The sequence below is a fragment of the Oncorhynchus clarkii genome, chromosome 5 (assembly GCF_045791955.1).
Source record: "Oncorhynchus clarkii lewisi isolate Uvic-CL-2024 chromosome 5, UVic_Ocla_1.0, whole genome shotgun sequence".
Lineage (NCBI taxonomy): Eukaryota > Metazoa > Chordata > Actinopteri > Salmoniformes > Salmonidae > Oncorhynchus > Oncorhynchus clarkii.
In genome coordinates this window covers 62864362-62886016 of record NC_092151.1, presented here as the reverse complement: position 1 = coordinate 62886016, position 21655 = coordinate 62864362, and the positions used below count along the sequence as shown (strand labels likewise).

Below are 21655 nucleotides of genomic sequence, written 5' to 3'. Positions count from 1 at the left end.
CGCAATCGATGTGCTGATAAAATTTAGGGAGTCTTGTTTTCAGATTAGCCTTGTTAAAATCCCCAGCTACAATGAATGCAGCCTCCGGATAAATGGATTCCAGTTTGCAAAGAGTCAAATAAAGTTCGTTCAGAGCCATCGATGTGTCTGCTTGGGGGGGGATATATACGGCTGTGATTATAATCGAAGAGAATTCTCTTGGTAGATAATGCGGTCTACATTTGATTGTGAGGAATTCTAAATCAGGTGAACAGAAGGATTTGAGTTCCTGTATGTTTCTTTCATCACACCATGTCTCGTTAGCCATAAGGCATACGCCCCGCCCCTCTTCTTACCACAAAGATGTTTGTTTCTGTCGGCGCGATGCGTGGAGAAACCCGCTGGCTGCACCGCCTCCGATAGCGTCTCTCCAGTGAGCCATGTTTCCGTGAAGCAAAGAACGTTAGTCTCTGATGTCCCTCTGGAATGCTACCCTTGCTCGGATTTCATCAACCTTGTTGTCAAGAGACTGGACATTGGCGAGAAGAATGCTAGGGAGTGGTGCACGATGTGCCCGTCTCCGGACTCTGACCAGAAGACCGCCTCGTTTCCCTCTTTTTCTGAGTCGTTTTTTTGGGTCGCTGCATGGGATCCACTCCGTTGTCCTGTTTGTAAGGCAGAACACAGGATCCGCGTCGCGAAAAACATATTCTTGGTCGTACTGATGGTGAGTTGACGCTGATCTTATATTCAGTAGTTCTTCTTGACTGTATGTAATGAAACCTAAGATGACCTGGGGTACTAATGTAAGAAATAACACGTAAAAAAACAAAACACTGCATAGTTTCCTAGGAACGCGAAGCGAGGCGGCCATCTCTGTCGGTGCCGGAAATCTAGGAGAGGATTCTCTGCTGTTACCAAGCAGAGACTGATTTTGGATAAACTAACCACTTTAGCAAGATGTCGAACTAGCTACTAAATTAGCAAACGGAAAACAACACCAGTGCATTTTTAGCACCTTTTAGACAGTTAACTTAACTATTAAGGTACATGGCTGGCAAATATTTATTTGTGAATTCCATACTAGATCACCTCGTGATGTTTGTTTACAAGCACAACGACATCACTCGGGACTACCGGTAAGCTTCATAAAGAAAAGTAGTGACTGATGAAGTGACTAATGTGATCTTTATCTTCTAACATATTGCACAAGTTGACTGCCGGTATTTACTTAGATACAAATACTACATTTTATAATACAAAAAAGCAAATAGTTTAAACGGTATTGAAAAACCTGTTATTTTCCAAATACCCCGGGAATACGGTATACCTCCCAATCCTATTATACAGCATTTAGAGCATTGTGCTTTCCAAGTGCGTTGTGCAATAGTCCTCAGGTAGCATGGCAGACTGTTATCCATGTCTGACTTGAGCAGTGCCAACGACAGCACGTTCCTCTGCTTGAACATCTGAGCAGAAGTACAGAGTGAACTCAAGCTCCATTCTGGGGATTGCCAATCTGGAGCCTAACACACAAGGAAAAATAAGCCCTAATGTGATATTAGGGCCCTAATATTTTATCCTTTTGACGCTTTGATATAAATGGACTGCAAAGTGTTAACGTGGCATCTTATAGGATGCAGTCGTCCTCTACCCAATAGTCAGACAAGCGCAGGTTGTAAAGAATTGAATACCGTCCAAGACCTTTTCAGAACATTCTACTGTTCCATCTTTTGTTTTTTGATAGGTAGTGTTTATTCAAATGGCTGCTGGTTTTCATCAAAGTATATTTTGCTGCCAGATGCCTCCAGTTACTAAAGCAGTAACCTTTTTTAGAAAAGCAACCAGTGTATGAAATCATGCCAAAACCTTCAAGATTGCACCTACAATAGGCTATTTCAGCAAAATGGATAGAAATTGAGTTGAACTTTTGGTGTCCCTCTGGGATGATTGACACTGTTTTGGCCCAAAGCGTTTTGGTTTCAATGTATGAGGTAAAGGCCAAGTTATTCTTGTCTTCTGTGCAGGCAGAATTCATTTTCACATTACGTTCCTTACACAGCATTGAGCTCTACATATGATTAAAGGAATGAAGAGAGGTTTATAATTTCTAACCAGTTTTTCATAAGCTGAGTAAAAACATGTTTCTCACATGTGATCCAGTCTTGCTCGTAAGCTTAGAGATGTTTGCTACAAGTAGCTTCACAAACTAGCAGAGGAGATGCCTCATATCTTGTCATTGGAAAGCCTTTTAGTTTGCTGGCGGGCTCAAGGAGAGATGTTAATGCTCTGTTGACTTTTCCCCTTGACACTAAAGACAAGGGACTGATTGAGCTTTAATGAGCTGTCCTCTCTCCTACTTTTTAATTTTTACTAGTTGTCAGTTAAGAACAAATTCTTATTTACCATGACGACCTAGCGGGGTACAGTGGGCAGAAGGACAGATTTTTGCCTTGTCAGCTCCGGGGGACAATCCTTTCGGTTACTGGCCCAACGCTCTAACCACTAGGCTACCTGCTGCTTCACTTAGTATGCACGTTTGTTGCTTCCGGTGAAGGCCTTCGATTGGCTGTCACTGGAAATGGTGTATTCCAGCCTCATAAAGACATGTTTCCACCCAATCGTGCAATCTGTCAGTTGATATAAGCCAAAATAGAATGTACTTTCTTACTGCTTTTTGCCCATTTGTTAAACAGTAGTCCATATTTTGCATTGTCTGAAACTCATGTCATTTTCTTATTTGTCAAGGAACGCACTTTGAAAGTTTGTCTCATGCCATCTGAGATGATACAGGGAAGGTTTCCGACCCTATGGGAAGTAACAGCGACGGGTCTAGATTTTGTTGCTTCGTGCTGGTCAGCCAGCCCTGGTGCCATGGATATTTAAGGAATGCTGACTCCCCAGTTTGAACAGAACGAATGGGACACTAGCGAGAATTGGAATTTGATTGGTCAAGACGAAAGCAGAGATTTATCTGACCCAGAGAAGTGCAACTGAAACACAAAATTAGTCCTTTTACATTCATTATTTGGAGCAAACTCTGACTGACGCCGAGCAGTTTTTCCAATAAGAATAATTTTAGATCTGTGTTGTCTGTCCTTTTTCTGCCAGAAAAACGCAGAATCCGTTATGTCACATCTTGAATAGTCTTCCCCACTTCAACCTACAACTGGAACTCCCATCAAAGAGTTCCTTTTTAATGCATTGAGATTTTTCATAGTTCTAAGTAAGGTATCTCAAGTTCCAATTTCTGCTGTTTGTAGAAGCTTCATAGACATGTCACCTTCACTTTCCGACTGAAATTTTCTTTCTAAGGAATTTGATTGCTCAGTTCCTCTACAGGCAGCTGTTGCAAACTAGCCTAACCTCGTAGTATTTTGATTTTGTTTTAAAGAGTGGAACAATAGTGTTATGTCGTCACTATTTTCAAACGTCACTGGTACATGAAAAAATGTCATATCTATCCATGTGGAAACGGCCTCGTCTGTCAATCATTAATTTAAGCTGTTTTAGGCCTATGTGGTTTAATACATTAAGCAGTTTAATGTAAAGTAGTACATTTTTGTTTCAAAGTGTGCAGACACCTTGACGTGATTCCAAATAAGCCAACACAATGACCCTCATTGATTTGTGAGCATTTGTTACATTGAGTTTAAGCTTTAAACCAGTGTTTTTATAGTAGTGCAAATATCTCCCCAGTGAGGTGAGGGAAATACACCACTGCACTGTTATCTATTGGGATGTTTATTTGGTTAACATTGAGGCCTGCAATGTTTTAGGAGTAGCTCTCCTACTGACCTGACACATGGCATGCTAGTCTTGTTACAGGCAGGTTCATGTGGATGGGGATTAAGACTAACTATTATTGTCTCTTCTATTGCAGGACTGTAATCCAAATAGAATGTACCCCTAATGTTAAAAGGGGAAAGCACCAGTGAAAACATTGTGCTTTTGCTTTGGCAGGAATGGGTCTGTGCATATGTCTTCTCCGCATATCTGTCTTCTCTTCGCATGCAGGTAACACGAGACTCAGACAGCTGACACTTTGCCAACTAGTCTGCAGGTCAATAACTTCCCCGTGTCCAAACCACTCATTCAAGTGCCAACAAAAGGTGAATGTTGAAGGATCACCATCGCTCAACTCTCTATTCTAACCCTGTGTTATCAGTCTTTGTCTTACGAAGGTACTCCCCGGGGAGTACCTTCGTAATCTTGGGCCTAGACTCAATCAGATTTGTCTCTTTGTTGCATGACACCAGATGGTGGCCATTCTCTGGTGTTGTGTGAACTTCCATGGCCCTGTCATTGAGTCACGGTCAGAATTAGGGCTGTGACTTTACCAGTATTGCAATAGTTTTTCCATGGCAAAAATCAAAACACAAAGCAGGCAACACTTTGGTCCTTTAAAAACCTGCTGTATGTCAAATATTGTGTGCTATAGCTTGGAAAGTAAATGTAATCTAGTCACATGTAATCTTTGTTTCCATGATTGGGGCTGTTTTCCTAAAGAAGTTCAATGTGCTTTTTTTTGTTTCCTTGCCGCAACACTAACGAGTATTGCAATACTGCGATCGCCCCAGACCTAGTCAGGGGCCACATTCTGTCCTAAGGTTAGCTCTGTAGAACATTCTGGGCTCCAGTCCCAGAGAATAGTGACATGTCAGCAGCCCGTTCAAATGAACAGGCTGAGTGTTGCACTCTGTCAGTGGAGGGGGAGGGGGGAGCTAAATTCGGTGCTCTGTTTTACATTGCAGTGGTGGGGGGGGGGGCTGAATGTGCAGGCTCCATTAAAGGTCTGGCTGGCTAGTTGGACTTGAGCACACACGTCTAGGTAAAACCAGAGGGGATCTCTTGTCCGGAAAGGGAGTGGTTGTATTGGAGAATATCGTTGGTTAGAAATATAAAGTGCCCGTTTCAATGACTGTTTGGTATTGTTACTTGTGAAATTAAAATTCTCACATTGCATCACATATTCCAAATCATTCACTCAAATCTGACCACGGGTGTTGGTTTTAATACATTCCTTGTGCGTTATCTTTATGCCCAATTTGCACTGAATCTGCATTCACCACATAGTTTGTTCAAGTTAGCACCTCATTCTCATAAGGATGTGGCAAAAAAAGAACCTGAACCTTTTTGATGTGTCAAAAGTCACCCATGATTTGAGAACACTAAAAACCATAATTATATGACTAATGGGAAAGTACGCATGCCAGGGGCTACCCTGTTCAGTGCCATGTTCTCAGCTGCCAGTGTGTGAGCTCTGTCGCTGTGTTCAGTAGGGCCCTATAACATCTGCATTGTGGAGAACGTGGACGCAATCACGGAATCCAGACATTAAAACGGAATTCGACAATATAAAATGTATGGAACTTAGTAGGAAGTCAACTAAATGTATTGAACTTAATCATGACAAGAAAAGGCATCAGTGATTTCATATTTTCTAGCCTCTTTCTGAAACGTGTGTAGCCGTTAGCGATGCTAATGATAACCTTCTGGTAGATGGAAAGGCTTTTCGTAAAGTGTTAATTAAATGTCAACTTCAAAGTAACCTATGCCTACCTGGCAGAATGAGATCATGACTATTGACATAAATCCAGTGTCCATTTGTTTAGCAAATCGAATTTTATGTCACGTGCCAAATTAAGCAGGTGTTTTATTTTTATATTTTTATTTCACCTTTATTTAACCAGGTAGGCTAGTTGAGAACAAGTTCTCATTTACAACTGCGACCTGGCCAAGATAAAGCATAGCAGTGTGAACAGACAACACAGAGTTACACATGGCGTAAACAATAAACAAGTCAATAACAGTGGGGGGAAAAAATAAAAATAAAGTCTATATACATTGTGTGCAAAAGGCATGAGGTAGGCAAATTATTACAATTTAGCAGATTAACACGAGTGATAAATGATCAGATGGTCATGTGCGGGTAGAGATATTGGTGTGCAAAAGAGCAGAAAAGTAAATAAATAAAAACAGTATGGGGATGAGGTAGGTAAATTGGGTGGGCTATTTACCGATAGACTATGTACAGCTGCAGGGATCAATTAGCTGATCAGATAGCAGATGTTTGAAGTTAGTGAGGGAGATAAGTCTCCAACTTAAGCGATTTTTGCAATTCATTCCAGTCACAGGCAGCAGAGAACTGGAACGAAAGGCGGCCAAATGAGGTGTTGGCTTTAGGGATGATCAGTGAGATACACCTGCTGGAGCGCGTGCTACGGGTGGGTGTTGCCATCGTGACCAGTGAACTGAGATAAGGCGGAGCTTTACCTAGCATGGACTTGTAGATGACCTGGAGCTAGTGGGTCTGGCGACGAATATTTAGCGAGGGCCAGCCAACTAGAGCATACAGGTCGCAGTGGTGGGTGGTATAAGGTGCTTTAGTAACAAAACGGATGGCACTGTGATAAACTGCATCCGGTTTGCTGAGTAGAGTATTGGAAGCTATTTTGTAGATGACATTGCCGAAGTCGAGGATCGATAGGATAGTCAGTTTTACTAGGCTAAGTTTGGCGGCGTGAGTGAAGGAGGCTTTGTTGCGAAATAGAAAGCCGATTCTAGATTTGATTTTGGATTGGAGATGTTTGATATGAGTCTGGAAGGAGAGTTTAGTCTAGCCAGACACCTAGGTACTTATAGATGTCCACATATTCTAGGTCGGAACCATCCAGGGTGGTGATGTTAGTCGGGCGTGCGGGTGCAGGCAGCGAACGGTTGAAAAGCATGCATTTGGTTTTACTAGCGTTTAAGAGCAGTTGGAGGCTACGGAAGGAGTGTTGTATAGCATTGAAGCTCGTTTGGAGGTTAGATAGCACAGTGTCCAAGGAAGGGCCAGAAGTATACAGAATGGTGTCGTCTGCGTAGAGGTGGATCAGAGAATCGCCCGCAGCAAGAGCAACGTCATTGATATATACAGCGAAAAGAGTCGGCCCGAGAATTGAACCCTGTGGCACCCCCATAGACTGCCAGAGGACCGGACATCACAGGAGCGCTACAGAAGCATCGCTAACCAATGGTCTCTTGCTAGTGCTCACTTGCATTAACCCTTAGCCTACAATGGTCACGCCCCTGTGTAAAATCAAATGATTTTTTTTTTTAAATCCACATTAAAATGCGTCTGTTCAAGCTGCGTCTCAATCCGCCTATATTACCGCATCTGCGGTGAAAGGTGGCAGAGCTAAAGCGGTGTTTGTTAAACCATGAGACATCCCGAAAATCGGGCTTCTCACAAAATTGGATGTAGCGTCCAAACGGTTTGGCCCTCAAACTACACTCTTGAAAGATGAGATTCTCACGAACACGATGATGTTCTCTGTTTTGCTCTAGGGCCTTCACCAGCCTCGACTCGTCTGAAGGTTCCCGGTACCAGTAACATTTAAGCATAGATAAAGATTAGTGCCTAAAATAAGGGCATAAATGCATGTAAAAAATGTACTTATCATATCTCTCAGAAAGACGCGTAATAAAACACATTTTGTAGGGCTCTGTCAGTGGTTGGGTGTTCTGCACGGCCAGCATCCCCTCAGTGGCAGCACGACCCTGCTCTTTCCAAAGGCTGCTCTGGGCAGGCTAGCCTCGCTTTATGGTTCATGTGAGCTCCAGACGTGTCAATGAGGAAGGAAACCAGATGGACTTCCTCTTGCTTGTCAGTTGTCGTCAAGTATTTTCCCTCCGGATATTGTTCATTACATAGGCAGGCTGACTTATAGAAGCTTGGCACTGCTTAGTGGAATTAATTTTTGTGCTTTGTCTGCCATCAGGAAAATCATGTTATGCTCTTAAGTCTCATCATGCAACCAAAAGTTGCCTCAGTAGTGGTATGTTAATGGCTATGTCTGCTTGACTTGGATAGAGTAGGCTACACACTGACATATGCCCAGCTGTCTGCTGTGCTGCTACCATGGCTTCTTTAGCATTAGTGGTGTACACCATTGTGTAATAGGTTTAAAGCTTAACCAAAGGTGAAAAGGGGAACTTGTTCTTCAATCTTATTTTTCTCTCACACATTCAGATACGGTCAGGCTTTGTTGTAGGTTGAACGGATGATAACACTGATGGGGCTCCAAAACCCCACATGCTTTGGATGGAAGATTGTGTACAACTTGTTTACCAAAGTTATTTTGCTCAAACATTCAACCTCCAGCTGCGTACTGTTTCTAGCACCATGGTCAGCACATTCTCAAATGTTGTTTTTTGCCTTCATTGTAAGCTTGCCACACACACTATACGATACATTTAGTATTCATAAGAATGAGTGTGAGCTTTTGTCACAACCTGGCTCGTGTGAAGTGAGAACGAGCTCTTATAGGAACAGGGCACAAAAAATAATAATTTTATAAAACCTTTTGTTCATTGAAAATGGGGAATAACTCACCACAGGTTAATGAGAAGGGTGTGCTTGAAAGGATGCACATAACTCTGCCATGTTGGTTTGTATTGGAGAGAGGGGTCATTGTCCATTTGGAAGACCCATTTGCGACCCAAGCTTTAACTTCCTGACTGATGTCCTGAGATGTTGCTTCTATATATCCACAAAATTTCCCTTCCTCATGATGCTGTCTATTTTGTGAAGGGCACCAGTCCCTCCTTCAGCAAAGCACCCCCACAACATGATGCTGCCACCCCCGTGCTTCACGGTGGTTCTTCGGCTTGCAATCCTCCAAACATAAAGATGATCATTATGGCCAAAAAGTATGATCTTTGTTTCATCAGACCAGAGGACATTCCTCCAAAAAGTACAATCTTTGTCCACATGTGCAGTTGCAAACCGTAGTCTGGCTTTTTTATGGCGGTTTTGGAGAAGTGGCTTCTTCCTTGCTGAGTGGCCTTTCAGGTTATGTCAATATAGGACTAATTTTACTGTGGATATAGATAATTTTGTACCAGTTTCCTCCAGCATCTTCACATGGTCCTTTGCTGCTGTTCTGGGATTGATTTGCTCTTTTCTCACCAAAGTACGTTCATCTCTAGGAGACAGAATGCGTCTCCTTCCTGAGCAGTATGACAGTTGCGTGTTCCCATGGTGTTTATACTTGCGTACTATTGTTTGTACAGATGAATGTGGTACCTTCAGGCGGAATTGCTCCCAAGGATGAACCACTTGTGGGGGTCTACAATTTTGTAGGCCTTGACATACATCCACAGGTACACCTCCAATTGACTCAAATGATGTCAATTAGCCTATGGCACAATATTCTGGAATTTTCCAAGCTGTTAAAGGCACAGTCAGCTTTGTGTATGTAAACCCCTGACCTACTGGAATTGTGGTTAAGTGAAATAATCTCTGTAAACAATTTTTGGAAAAATTACATGTCATGCACAAAGTAGATGTCCTAACTGACTTGCTAAAACTGTAGTTTAACAAATGTGTGGAGTGGTTGAAAAATGAGTTGGTATGACTCCAACCTAAGTGTATGTAAACTCCCTGTAATCCTAGATTCAGATCCTTCAGGAGAGGGGAAAAAACATCACCCAGATAGGCCATTCGTGTGAATTATGGTCTGTAAAGAACTTTAAACTCGTCTCAATTTTTAAAAACGTCAGTACTTAGCCCCTTGATAACCAGCGCCCTTCAGTATGTTGTAAAAGCATTACATGGTCGCTGCCCAAATCATTGCGTTGTACAGAAAATACACGAGAGTTCGGTGGCCTTGCTTTACAGTGAAAATGGTTTACTTTGTCCCAGGCAGGAAGAATTAAGTCCTCCACAATAGTATGGGGCTTGTCTCTCTAAGCCATTCAGTAGCTCACCATATATGATGCTTTTAGCCCAATCTTATTAATAGTATGTTTTATTTTAGCAAATCAATTCATGAATTGTTCATCAGCCTAATCGCTTGGGGGTAGAAGCTGTTTAGGAGCATTCTGGTCCTAGACTTGGCGCTCCGGTGCATCTTGCTGTGCGGTAGCAGAGAGAACACTCTATAACTTGGAGTGACTGGAGTCTCTGACAATTTTATGGTCTTTCCTCTGACACCACCTATTATATAGGTCCAGGATGGCAGGAAGCTTGGCCCCAGTGACGTACGCCTTACGGTCAGATGCTGAGTAGTTGCCATACCAGGCGGTGATGCAACCGGTCAGGATGCTGTCGATGGTGCAGCTGTACAACCTTTTGATGATCTGGGAACCCATGCCAAATCTTTTCAGTCTCCTGAGGGGGAATACGTTTTTTGTCGTGCCCTCTTCACGACTGTCTTGGTATGTTTGGACCATGATAGTTTGTTGATGTGGACTCCAAGGAACTTGAAGCTCACAACCTGCTCCACTACAGCCTTGTCAATGTTAATGGGGGCCTGTTCGGCACGTCTTTTCCTGTAGTCCACGAACCGCTCCTTTGTCTTACTCACATTGAGGGAGAGGTTGTTGTCCTGGCACCACGCTGCCAGTTATTTGACCTCCCTATATGTCGTCTCATCGCTGTCGGTGATCAGGCTTACGCCCGTTGTCGTCAGCCAACTTAGTCTTACTACTCGAAAGTCGTCTTAATTCTCACTCAAACTCCCGTGGCTTATTTTTAAAATTAGCATGATTTTTTTCTAAAATGTCTGCAAGAGTCAAGGTTTCATTGAGTTGAGTACTTTTGCGCACCAAACACGGAAGGAAAGGCACTTCTCCCAATATATAAGTGAACCCCAAATCAATGTATTTAGAATATTTGCCCCTTTTCGATGGTCCACCGTCCTGTCTGTTCGGGTAGCTCTTCAGCTGCATCAGATTTACAACTGTCAGTGTCCGTGCTAGCTGGGCTAACAACAAATGTACAGTTACTGATGCTAGCGTTGGTTGTGCTCGTGGAGGCAGAACAACTTGCCATCAACAGGTGAAGTACTGCTGGTAGTAACAGTTCTACCAGTAGAGCTGGTATGGGTCTCTATTAGAGGTTGACCGATTATGATTTTTCAGCGCCAATACAGATTATTGGAGGACAAAAAGCTGATACCGATTAATCTGCCAATTTTTATTTATTTGTAATAATGACAATTACAACAATACTGAATCAACACTTTAACTTAATATAATACATCAATAAAAATCAATGTAGCCTCAAATAAATAATGAAACATGTTCAATTTGGTTTAAATAATGCAAAAACAAAGTGTTGGAGAAGAAAGTAAAAGTGCAAAATGTGCCATGTAAGAAAGCTAACGTTTAAGTTCCTTGCTCAGAACATCAGAACATATGAAAGCTGGTGGTTCCTTTTAACATGAGTCTTCAATATTCCCAGGTAAGAAGTTTTAGGTTGTAGTTATTATAGAAATTATAGGACTACATTTCTCTCTACCATTTGTATTTCATATACCTTTGGATGTTCTTATAGGCACTTTAGTATTGCCAGTGTAACAGTATAGCTTCTGTACCTCTCTTCGCTCCTACCTGGGCTCGAACCAGGAACACAACGACAACAGCCACCCTCGAAGCAGCGTTACCCATGCAGAGCAAGGGGAACAACTACTCCAAGTCTCAGAGCGAGTGACGTTTGAAACGCTATTAGCATCCCGCTAACTAGCTAGCCATTTCACATCACGTCGGTTACACCAGCCTAATCTCGGGAGTTGGTAGGCTTGAAGTCATAAACAGCAGAGCTGTTGGCAAAACGCACAGAAGTGCTGTTTGAATGAATGCTTATGAGCCTGCTGGTGCCTACCATCACTCAGACTGCTCTATCAAATCAGACTTAATTATAACATAACACACAGAAATGTGTGTATGTCATTAATATGGTCGAATCCGGAAACGATCATCTCGTAAACGAGCCAGACGGCCCAAACGGTTGCATATACCCTGACTCTGCGTGCAATGAACGCAAGAGAAGTGACACAATTTCACCTGGTTAATATTACCTGCTAACCTAGATTTTCTTTTAGCTAAATATGCAGGTTTAAAAATATATACTTCTGTGTATTGATTTTAAGAAAGGCATTGATGTTTATGGTTCGGTACACGTTGGAGCATCGACAGTCCTTTTTCGCAAATGCACACCGCATCGATTATATGCAACGCAGGACACGCTAAACTAGTAATATCATCAACCATGTGTAGTTATAACTAGTGATTTATGATTGATTAAGTTTAATGCTAGCTAGCAACTTACCTTGGCTTCTTACTGCATTCGTGTAACAGGCTGTCTCCTCGTGAGGCAGGTGGTTAGAGCTTTGGACTACTTAACCGTAAGGTTGCAAGATTGAATCCCTGAGCTGACAAGGTAAAAATCTGTCGTTCTGCCCCTGAACAAGGCAGTTAACCCACCGTTCCTAGACCGTCATTGAAAATAAGAATGTGTTAACTTACTTGCCTAGTTAAATAAAGGATAAATAAAGGTGTAAAAAAAATAAAATCGGTGTCCAAAATTACAGATTTCCGATTGTTATGAACTTGATATTGGCCCTATTTAATCAGTCGACCTCTACCCCCCCAACGGCGTACCCCACTTTGGAAATACTTGTAATAAGGAATCGTTAGACAACGCTAACTAAATGCTAATGAGGGCATTGCCAACATTTTGTACGTTTCTGACCTAAACGATCCAATTTAACTCAAACGCCACTTAACCAGCAAGGCTCTTGTTCCAGGAGGGGATTCTCTGCTGTCAACAAGCAAATGCTTGATTTTTGGAAGAAGCAAACCACTTAACTAGCTACTAAATTAGCAAACCAAATGTACAACTGCAGAGCATTTAGGACGTAATATTTATAAAATATCTAGCTGGCAAACATTTTAGTTGTGAATTCCATACTGTGATTAGATCACCTGGCGCATGCTGCACAACCGTGTGACTCACAAGGCACCGGTATCTTGTCATTGTGTGCTTGTAAACAGTGACTGGGGACTACAGTAAGCTACTGTACGTAATGTGACAGATGTAATGAAGAACGCAATGTTCTTTATCTCCTAATGTATTGCACAAGTTGACTGCAGGTGTTTACTTAAAGTAGCTACAAATATTCAAATAGATTTGAATGCTTAAAATAAATAGTTTTGGCGGTATTATAAAACCATCCCGTGGCTTGTTCCAAATACCCCGGGATACTGGCCAAGCCTATAGTCATCAGGCTATGCTCAATGCTCATCTGATTTTATGGGTGTGCTTTGCGAAAATCTAGAGGATTTATTGACTGTGTTTGTACCCCACAACTTCATTTATCAGCCTCATCTGGGGGCTGCTAACAGCTAAAAATATTTTGAAAAATGTCAGCACCTTGAACACTATACTGATTGACTGGTTGTTGTAATGAACGGCCTGTGTGCTATAGAACAAATGACTGCCCAGGTACTGGCATGCTGCTTTTTATGCGTACAGATTATCTGATGAATATGCCTGTGTATCTGTCTGCTTGTGTGTGTATGTAGGTGAACACATATGAAAAGGAGGAAGCTCTGCTGATTGAAGTTGATAGCCTGCTGCTTGCTTTGCATTTCAATCCTGTCACCCTCTAAAGGGATGGTTTAATGGGTTGAGCGATAGCAAGGCCTCAATGACTAGACTTTTTGAAGATTCATAACAAGGGTAATACGATGGTGATTTCGAGATGGTTCGATTTCTCTATTGCACAGTGCTTTGTGCAGTGTGCCTGTCACTTGAATGGGCCTTACTGAACAGTCCACTACATTTCCCCACCAAGCAGGATCTATGAAGTTTTACCCACTAAATGTACTTGTTCAGTATGATCATTTTTCAATGTGACTGTGTTAATTTGTTCTCGTCCATCTCTCTCAGGGCCTGTCTTCACAACCGCTGATACGATTTACTGGAAGCCAAGGGGTAAGTGCATTTGTAGTTTTTATCAACCTTTTCATTTTCTATCTGTCCGAGTGAAATTGGGATCACTGTCTTCAAATGATATGTTCAGTTTGCACCACCTATCAGTAAAGAATTATTAACTCAGTGACTGTCCTGTGTGTGTGTATAACCAGGCACTGACTAAATTGCCTCTATCACTGCAGTGAGCTGTATTTGTTGTCTGCAGGTGACTGGCAGGATTAGATTTTCCTGTAATTTTAGGGTGACTGCACTGAGCAGGAAGAGCACAATTGTTCTCACAGCCCTGGACTAGTGGTTCCCCTCCCAGTGTGGAGGGAAAGGAAAGCTATCTGAGAGACAAGGACCCAGACCAACCCATCACTCTTCCAGTTCTAGCAGCAATAGCCTGTACAATTCACCCATACATTCTGCAGTAGCATTAAAATAGAAAAAGACTAAGGTGAGCGTTGTTGCATTCTCATTACGAGCAGCATTGTATGCATTCAAGACATTTAGCTCTGCTAGTCCAACGTTTCTCCACCAAACGAAAGCTTACTAATGTGGGTCACTGTGGAGCAGACTCAATGTCTGAGGTAAAACTTTTCAAACAGTTTTCATGTCTTGCATTATACCCTGTGGTGTTTACTGTGTAGATTAATCTATTTGTTATGTCAGAGGTCTCCAGACCTTAAACTTGAGCGGTGCCTCAGATCTTGCTAACGTGTCTAATTTATTGGTTTGGATAAGCTAGGTAGGCCTTATGTCTAATCGGTACTGTTTAGGACTAGATAAGCTAAAGCTAGGTGGGCTGCCTGAACAGTAGCATGTAGAGAAGGAAGGTGGGTCCTAGCAATCCAGTGAGTGATTATAGAAAGGTTTGTGGCCATTGGATTGTTATTTTTAACTTCTCTCTTGAATGTCTTTAACCCTCAGTCTGTAATATCTGATAAAGCCAGAGAGTATTGAAGGAGCAGCTGATTTCTTCTTATTGTGGTATATCTCCATCAGATGCCTGCATTTTTCCTCCCTGGCTCATTTCAGATGCTTGTATTGGGAGAGGAGGGATCAGTAATTGGTCCGATCAACTTGAGAGATCAGAGGGTTAGAAAATATGGTGTTTTTCCGTGATGAGTTATGGCTGGGCTGGGTGTGAACCTTTTTTAGAGTTCACTGGAACGCTAATGAGAGAGGGTAATGAGGGGGGAAAGCTGCTAAATGATGTCGGCTGCTCCGTGAGTCCCATAACATTAACATTCATTCATATTGGCAGAGCTTTCATTCACAGCCACTTCCAGGGTCAGGGTGGCATAATAGAACCAGCTCAAAGAACAGCCAGGAAAGGTAAACATCCTGTTTGTATCAGTGTTCCTCAGGCTGTGTGTCTGGCTGTATTTGGCGAAGACCGGTATGTGCCAGCGACGATGGCCCCCTGCTTTACACAGCCTCTCCTGCCGCAGTTTCATTAATTATAGTGCTGAGGATGAGACCAGAGGAGCTGCTGTGATGGGCCAGTCCTCTTGAGTCCCCCCGGCCTGAAAAGAGGCTTTGTTTGCAAAATAAGAGGGGGGCTGTTAAAATCCACTTGCTTTTCAAATGTTAGCGGGGTAGGGTGGGGGACTGTTTCTGGGCCAGAGGGTATACTGGAGTGTGCCGTTCATTCAGCTTTTTGTTGAGGATTAACTTCCCCTCTTTCCATGCTCCCATTTTTTCATTTGAACATTTGCTCCGTGTTTTGGTAATGCATAATTTTGTTTTAGCATTTCCTCTGGGAGATGGCTGCTTCCAAACTTTCTGGTTTGGCTGGATGCAGTGGTTTTATGGAGGGGCACTGGTTTTTGTGGATTAACAAGGCTTTTAAAGAGGGTTGTCAGTCACCACCTGATGGTAACATGTCTACGTGAACTTCCAGTGTACATAGATAACTGCCAGTATGCTCAGCCAGTAGCCCATTACTGCAGCAATACTTTGGTTGGCCCCATGCCTGCAATGGGAACAGGGCATCTGTTACGTGAAGTCTTAGTCAGGCCCGGTTCTGTCATCCTGTAGTGTCCGACTGACTCACCCCTCCACTGCCTTCGTGAGTTCCATTCCCTCTTAGTCATCTTGGGTTACACACACACACACACACTTCCATTATGTTTTGTGTGTGTGAGGGTAACATACTCCTACAGCTGAGGATTTCAACGTAAGTGTATGGTGTGCACATATGCAGTCACCTCAGTTAACAGGAAGCGGTGAATGTTGATAACATTCAGCGGAACCTTTGAGTGCGGAAGCATGACTGTTTTCCTGTATTTGTTTTGTTCTTGTGACGTAAGATTAATGTAATATCCAGGCTACCTCAACTGGACATTTAGTAAATGGGGCTAATCCCATTGAGTTTCATATAAACTTACAAGGCAATTCGTTGACAACTCGGCACTGTGAAAGGCTAGATCTCTTCATGTGGAGCATGTAAGGCAGGGTTGTACTGGAGCGGAGGCTCAGCATCTCACGTAACAGAGCCCTTGGCTCCCAGGAAGGCGGGGACACTGTTTATTTATAGATGGCCACCTGCAGGCTTCACATGTGTTGGGACCTTGGGTAAACAGAGCCGAGTGAATCACTGATCTCCAACACTGCAGGGAGCCGCCAGGGGTCTGTCAGCCAGCCAACTACCCCAACACAGCCCTCACTCCTCTCCTGTTAGACAAGACAGACTAGCTCACATACCCAACCAACTACCCTCTACCCTAGCAAGCATAAGTCCAGGATCAAATTAGGAAATGTGTTGCTTTATCTGTTCCTATGTAGGAGAAGAGGGACGCTTATGTCTGTTCATTCACCACTAAGGTCTAAGGGGCCTGGTTTCTACTAAGGGTGTGTTTGGAAATTTGCAGAATAATTGATTAATTTACGAAAGCTCCACACTCATTGAAAATGGACTGTGTCAGTAAACGTTGGTAAAAAAGCATAATACAATTTTCAGCCGCACAGTCTGGATAACCTGAAAACAGCCTAACCAGCTCTGCTAGGGCAAGTAAAATGGTCAGTGAGGTGTTCTCTCATTTTGTGTCTGGAAGTAGCTATCAAGCTTGTCAACGTTAGCCAGTTGGCTTGGGTACTTGACTGCCATTGTGTGGGTCAGAAAGCTCAGATCAACCCTACTCCAGTGTGCGCTCTAAATGCTCTGAATTTAAGAATGGATAATCTGACAACGGTCTGAATTTACTCCAGTCACTCCAGATTGAATTTACAAACCCACCCACAGAAGGTGGTCGTGGTGGTACCAACTTCAGACGAATCTTGTGGATTTCATATTGTTTGAGTCCTATTAGTTTGTTGGCCAAACCTTTCGGAAGCTAAAGAATGTTTTCGTGACGACCCGATTTTCGGGATGTCTCCTAGTCTGACACCACTGTAGCTCTGCCACCTTCCACTGCAGATGCGGGCGGTCGTTTTTGAGACTCAGCCGATGCAAAAACATCTGTAGATTAAACAGATATTTGCTTATGCTAATTAATTTCCATGGGGGCGTGGACATCGACTCTAGGTTAATGCCAGTTTAGCCTACTCACTGTTTCTCTAAGATTGTGCTGTTTTGTGTCCTAGATACTGAAGTCTGACAGCTCAGCAACACCTGTCTAAATTAATATTGGTATTTTCTTGTTGCGGCTTGCATTTTACAAATAATTTTCCCTCTTTAAAAAAAAGTCTGTGGCCCCTGTCATTAGATGCATCTGGACCTCAGCGCTGGGCGGTAGTCATTTCCAAGTTTGCAACACCTGTAATGTTGGCACAGCAGAGCAATTGTCTAAGTGTGGGGTGGGGGGTGAGACTGGGTTGCGTCTAGCTGGCTGTGTATTTGCCTTTACTAAGAATGTTACAGCATGGAACATGTGGGCTAACCTAGCTCGGCCATGCACCCCTGTATTAACTTGAAGCCATGCACCCCTGTATTAGCTTGAAGCCATGCACCCCTGTATTAGCTTGAAGCCTCACCCTGTTACTCATCTCACACCGCCACCATGCGGAATGAATGACACACATGCCTATACTGCACATTTGTTTGTTTAATACACATACAGGCAACTTCCAAAATAATAGCACAGCTTCAATGGCACAGATTCTACAAGTGTCTGGAAATCTGGAGGGATACAACACCCTTCAGTCTCAGGCGCTGTTCCAGAGTATCCCATAAGTGTTCAATTGGGTTGCGATCTGGTGAGACACACACTTGAAATCCCCTATGCTCCTTTGAAACGACTCTTTTGAAGTCCAAGATCTCTTCTAGCCATGGCAGCCAAAATAATGGGCAACTGGACATTTTTATACATGGTTATAAGAAAAATGACATGTTAGTTGCTTAATTAACTTAGGAACTACACTTGTGGAAGCTTGAAATATACAGTGTACAAAACATTAACACCTTGCTAATATGGAGTTAAACCCCCATTTGCCCTCAACAGCCTCAATTCGTCGGGGCATGGACCCTACAATGTGTCAACCGTTCCACATGCTGGCCCACGTTGACTCCAATGTTTCCGCAGTTGTCAAGTTGGCTGGTAGTGGATCTCTACTCTGACTAGCTTGTTCCATCTCATCCCACAGATGCTCAGTTGGATTGAGATCTGGTGACTGGAAAGGCTACTGCAGTAAGCTGAATTCACTCATGTTCATGGAACCATTCCTGACAATATTAGTTTTGTGGCATGGGGAGGTTACCCTGCTGAAAAAATACATTCCCAGATGGATACACTGCTGTCATGATGCAATGTTCCGCTATCCTGTGGCATTCAAACGTTGCTCCACTTATCAATGTGTGCCATGAAAACACATCCAACACCACCAAAAGCCTGCGACGTTGACACATGGCATGATGGATACATGTACTTACATGGATTTCTCAATACCCTAGTCCTCCCATCAGCCTGAAACAGAAGGAACCGGTATTCATAAGACCAAGCCATGTTTTTCCAGTTCTCTGGTGTCCAGTGTTTTCATTCCTTAGCCCACTGCAATCGCAGTTTCTTGTTTTTTAATGAAAGAAGTGGAACTCTGTATGGTTGTCGGCTGCCATACCCCATTCATGTCAAGGTACCATGAGTTATGGGTCTTGGGCACCGATGTTACGACTTTTACTTCCTCTAGATAGTTTAAGTTTGATCATCTTCTCGGCGTGTCACTGGGAACCTTTTTTCTTCTTCTTTTGGTTAGACTAGTTTGATCTCAGGCTCACTCTTGGGGTGGCAAGTACCCTAGTGGTTAGCGCGTTGGACCACTAACCGGAAAGTTGCAAGATCGAATCCCCGAGCTGACAAGGTAAAAATCTGTAATTCTGCCCCTGAACATGAGTTAACCCACTGTTCCTAGGCCGTCATTGAAAATAAGAATTTGTTCTTAACTGGCTTGCCTAGTTAAGTAAAGGTAAAATTAATGAATTGTCTTAATTATTTATTCGCAGCATGCATAAAACATCAGACAAACTCAGTAGTTTACATATAGTTGATTTGATTGAAACATGTCTATATATGGAAAAATACTGGTTCTAAAATTTAGACCGGTTCTTTTTAGTCGGACAGCCTTAGATTTACCATGTAACATCTATGGGATCATAGCTTTCACCTGGTCAGTCTGTCATGGGAAGAGGTCTTCCTAAAGTGTTTCCTTTTATTTTGTCAGTTACTTGCTCATATGTGACGGGGTGGTGAGTGGGTTTACTGTATCTGAAGAGGTCACCCAGGGGACAAGTAATGCTTTGACTTTATTCACTGAACATGTCAGAACACCAGATGGGCCTGGGGCATGCTTAGTGGGTCAACCAGCATTTAGAGCTTTGCAGATATTTGTAGTTTAATTTCTAAAGCTGATATGGTTCCCCTATTGGAGACCTACTGTACTCCACACCAGTACACAAGATGGCTCATAAGTGGTTTTACTGTATATGGTATATATTATTCATGGTATATGAATAATTCTCTAAATCTGTCACAAGCTGGTGGATGTATTGATTGTAACAGATTATGGATGACCTTTCCTATATTCATCATTAAATGCACTCTCAGGGAAGGATGTTAACCATTTGATTTATTATTTTCTCTGTCCACAGAAAATCTCAATACCATGGTCGGAAAATCCGAATGAGCTACGACTGTTTACTTTCTACTTGTCCAATGTGGGTAGAGACAACCCACAGGGCAGCTTTGACTGCATCCAGCAGTACATCACCAGGTGAGGGACCACAGAGGAACTGGCCTCATCCCCTCTTTGACATATAACACATGCACACATTCGTCACTCATTCACGCATTATATATACATTTAACACCCTTTTAAAGTTATATTTTGGATTGAAGCTCCTGTACCATGGCCCCATGCAGAGGAGTTTGGTAACATGGTTAAGAGCTGAACAGGATTGTTTTTAGGAGAGTACTATCTGCTCTAGTGGTCTTCGGCCTATCTGCCTCTGGAGTCTGATCGAAGAACAATGTGTTGCAGATGTATTGAATTGAGTCAGATGTTTGCGTATTGACGTAAGGAGAGGAACTAAGTCTCGGCTCTGACTGTCTAGTGTTAACACCTATCATGTCCTCAACCATTTCTAATGAGATGTGTTTGGCTGGAGATCACCCATCACCCTGGATGTTTATGAGCCCCCTAATTCCAATATAAACCAGAGGCAGAGCTGCCAACTTTATTTCATCCTCTGCCAAACCATCATCAAAGTTAGGAGGAATTAAAGGAGGAAACCAAGTCAAAACCAGGAAAGATTATGATTTAATGCAACGTTGGTTTGTTAATGTGTGAATCCACTGTTGAATAGAGTATCAAGTTATAATGCCCTCAAGGCAGTAGTATGTCATGAATATTAACCCGGCTAGGAGCGTTGGGCATAAAACGTTTACTGAATGTACTTCCTCACTAGTATTTATAGGCAGTACAGTGTTTCACCTAAGTTTTTTTTTCCTTCAGTGGTAGCAAGGGTAGGAGGTCACTTACTTGACCTGTTGATCTGTCTGTTTAACCCTTTCTCCTATGTGTTGTCTCAGTGAGGGGAGCATTCAGCTGGACTGCCTGGGTGGAATCCAGGACAAGATCACGGTGTGTGCCACGGACGACTCTTACCAGAAGGCCAGGCAAAGCATGGCTCAGGCAGAGGAGGAGACCCGCAGCAGGGGTGCGATCGTCATCAAGCCTGGGGGGAGATACGTGGGTAAGGCCCTTAGGCATTGTCTACACTGAGCTGTGGTTACACCCAAATCAGCCAAAACATGAGCTACTAATTTAGCCCTAGTCTAGGATGGATGCATACAAGATTTATCAAGTTTATTTTTTGAGATGTTCCCGCATGTCTGTTTACATCCAGGGTGAGTGAATGCTGACTCAGTGGGAGGGACATTTTCATGTGAATGCCGCTCCCTGGTAAACTGTCTCATATCAGGGTGTGGAGCACGCCAGGCAGTCAGCAGTAGCATGCTCATCAGCCAGGCTCTTATTGAACATGTGGGTTATTTCCACATCAGTCAAGCGCTCCGACCTCCTAGTGTGGCCCTGTCCAGTGGGAAAGATTTTAGACTCTTATCCAGCCTCCTCCAGGATAGAGATGCCATTTCCACACTGAAAACACACACGCAGGGCTGCTTCAAGTGAACATCAAACATACTGTGTGGGCTTTTTACTAGTCACAGGAGAGCTGCATACTGAAACTGGTTCTGCTGCAGTTCAGTAAAGGCCATAGCAGCCCTGAACAGAAACAAATGTACCTAGAAATCAAACCACAGAATCTCTATTATGCATAGTTTTTTTTTATTAAGCTTTTAGGATACACTGCAATTTACTTGTTGGAGAGGAAGTTAAAACGGTGTAGTGTCATTTCCGTTGAGTCCCAAGCTGTCTTAGTCACACTCTTATCTCCACATGACCTTAATTCTGGTGAAAAGTGGCTGAGCT

At 42.9% G+C, this 21655-nt stretch overlaps 1 protein-coding gene across 2 annotated transcripts in view; it reads left to right on the top strand.

The window, feature by feature from the left end:
• Window positions 1–21655, top strand: part of LOC139409180 (RNA polymerase II elongation factor ELL-like) — a 44645-nt gene that overhangs the window by 10794 nt on the left and 12196 nt on the right. For both annotated transcript variants that reach the window (XR_011634372.1, XM_071153973.1), the window contains exons 2-4: window positions 13703–13747; window positions 19815–19936; window positions 20755–20918. Coding sequence is in view for 1 of the 2 variants with exons in the window: in XM_071153973.1 (XP_071010074.1) it covers window positions 13703–13747; window positions 19815–19936; window positions 20755–20918 (331 nt within the window). In the remaining variant the exon portion in view is untranslated. The remainder of the gene's footprint in view (window positions 1–13702; window positions 13748–19814; window positions 19937–20754; window positions 20919–21655) is intronic.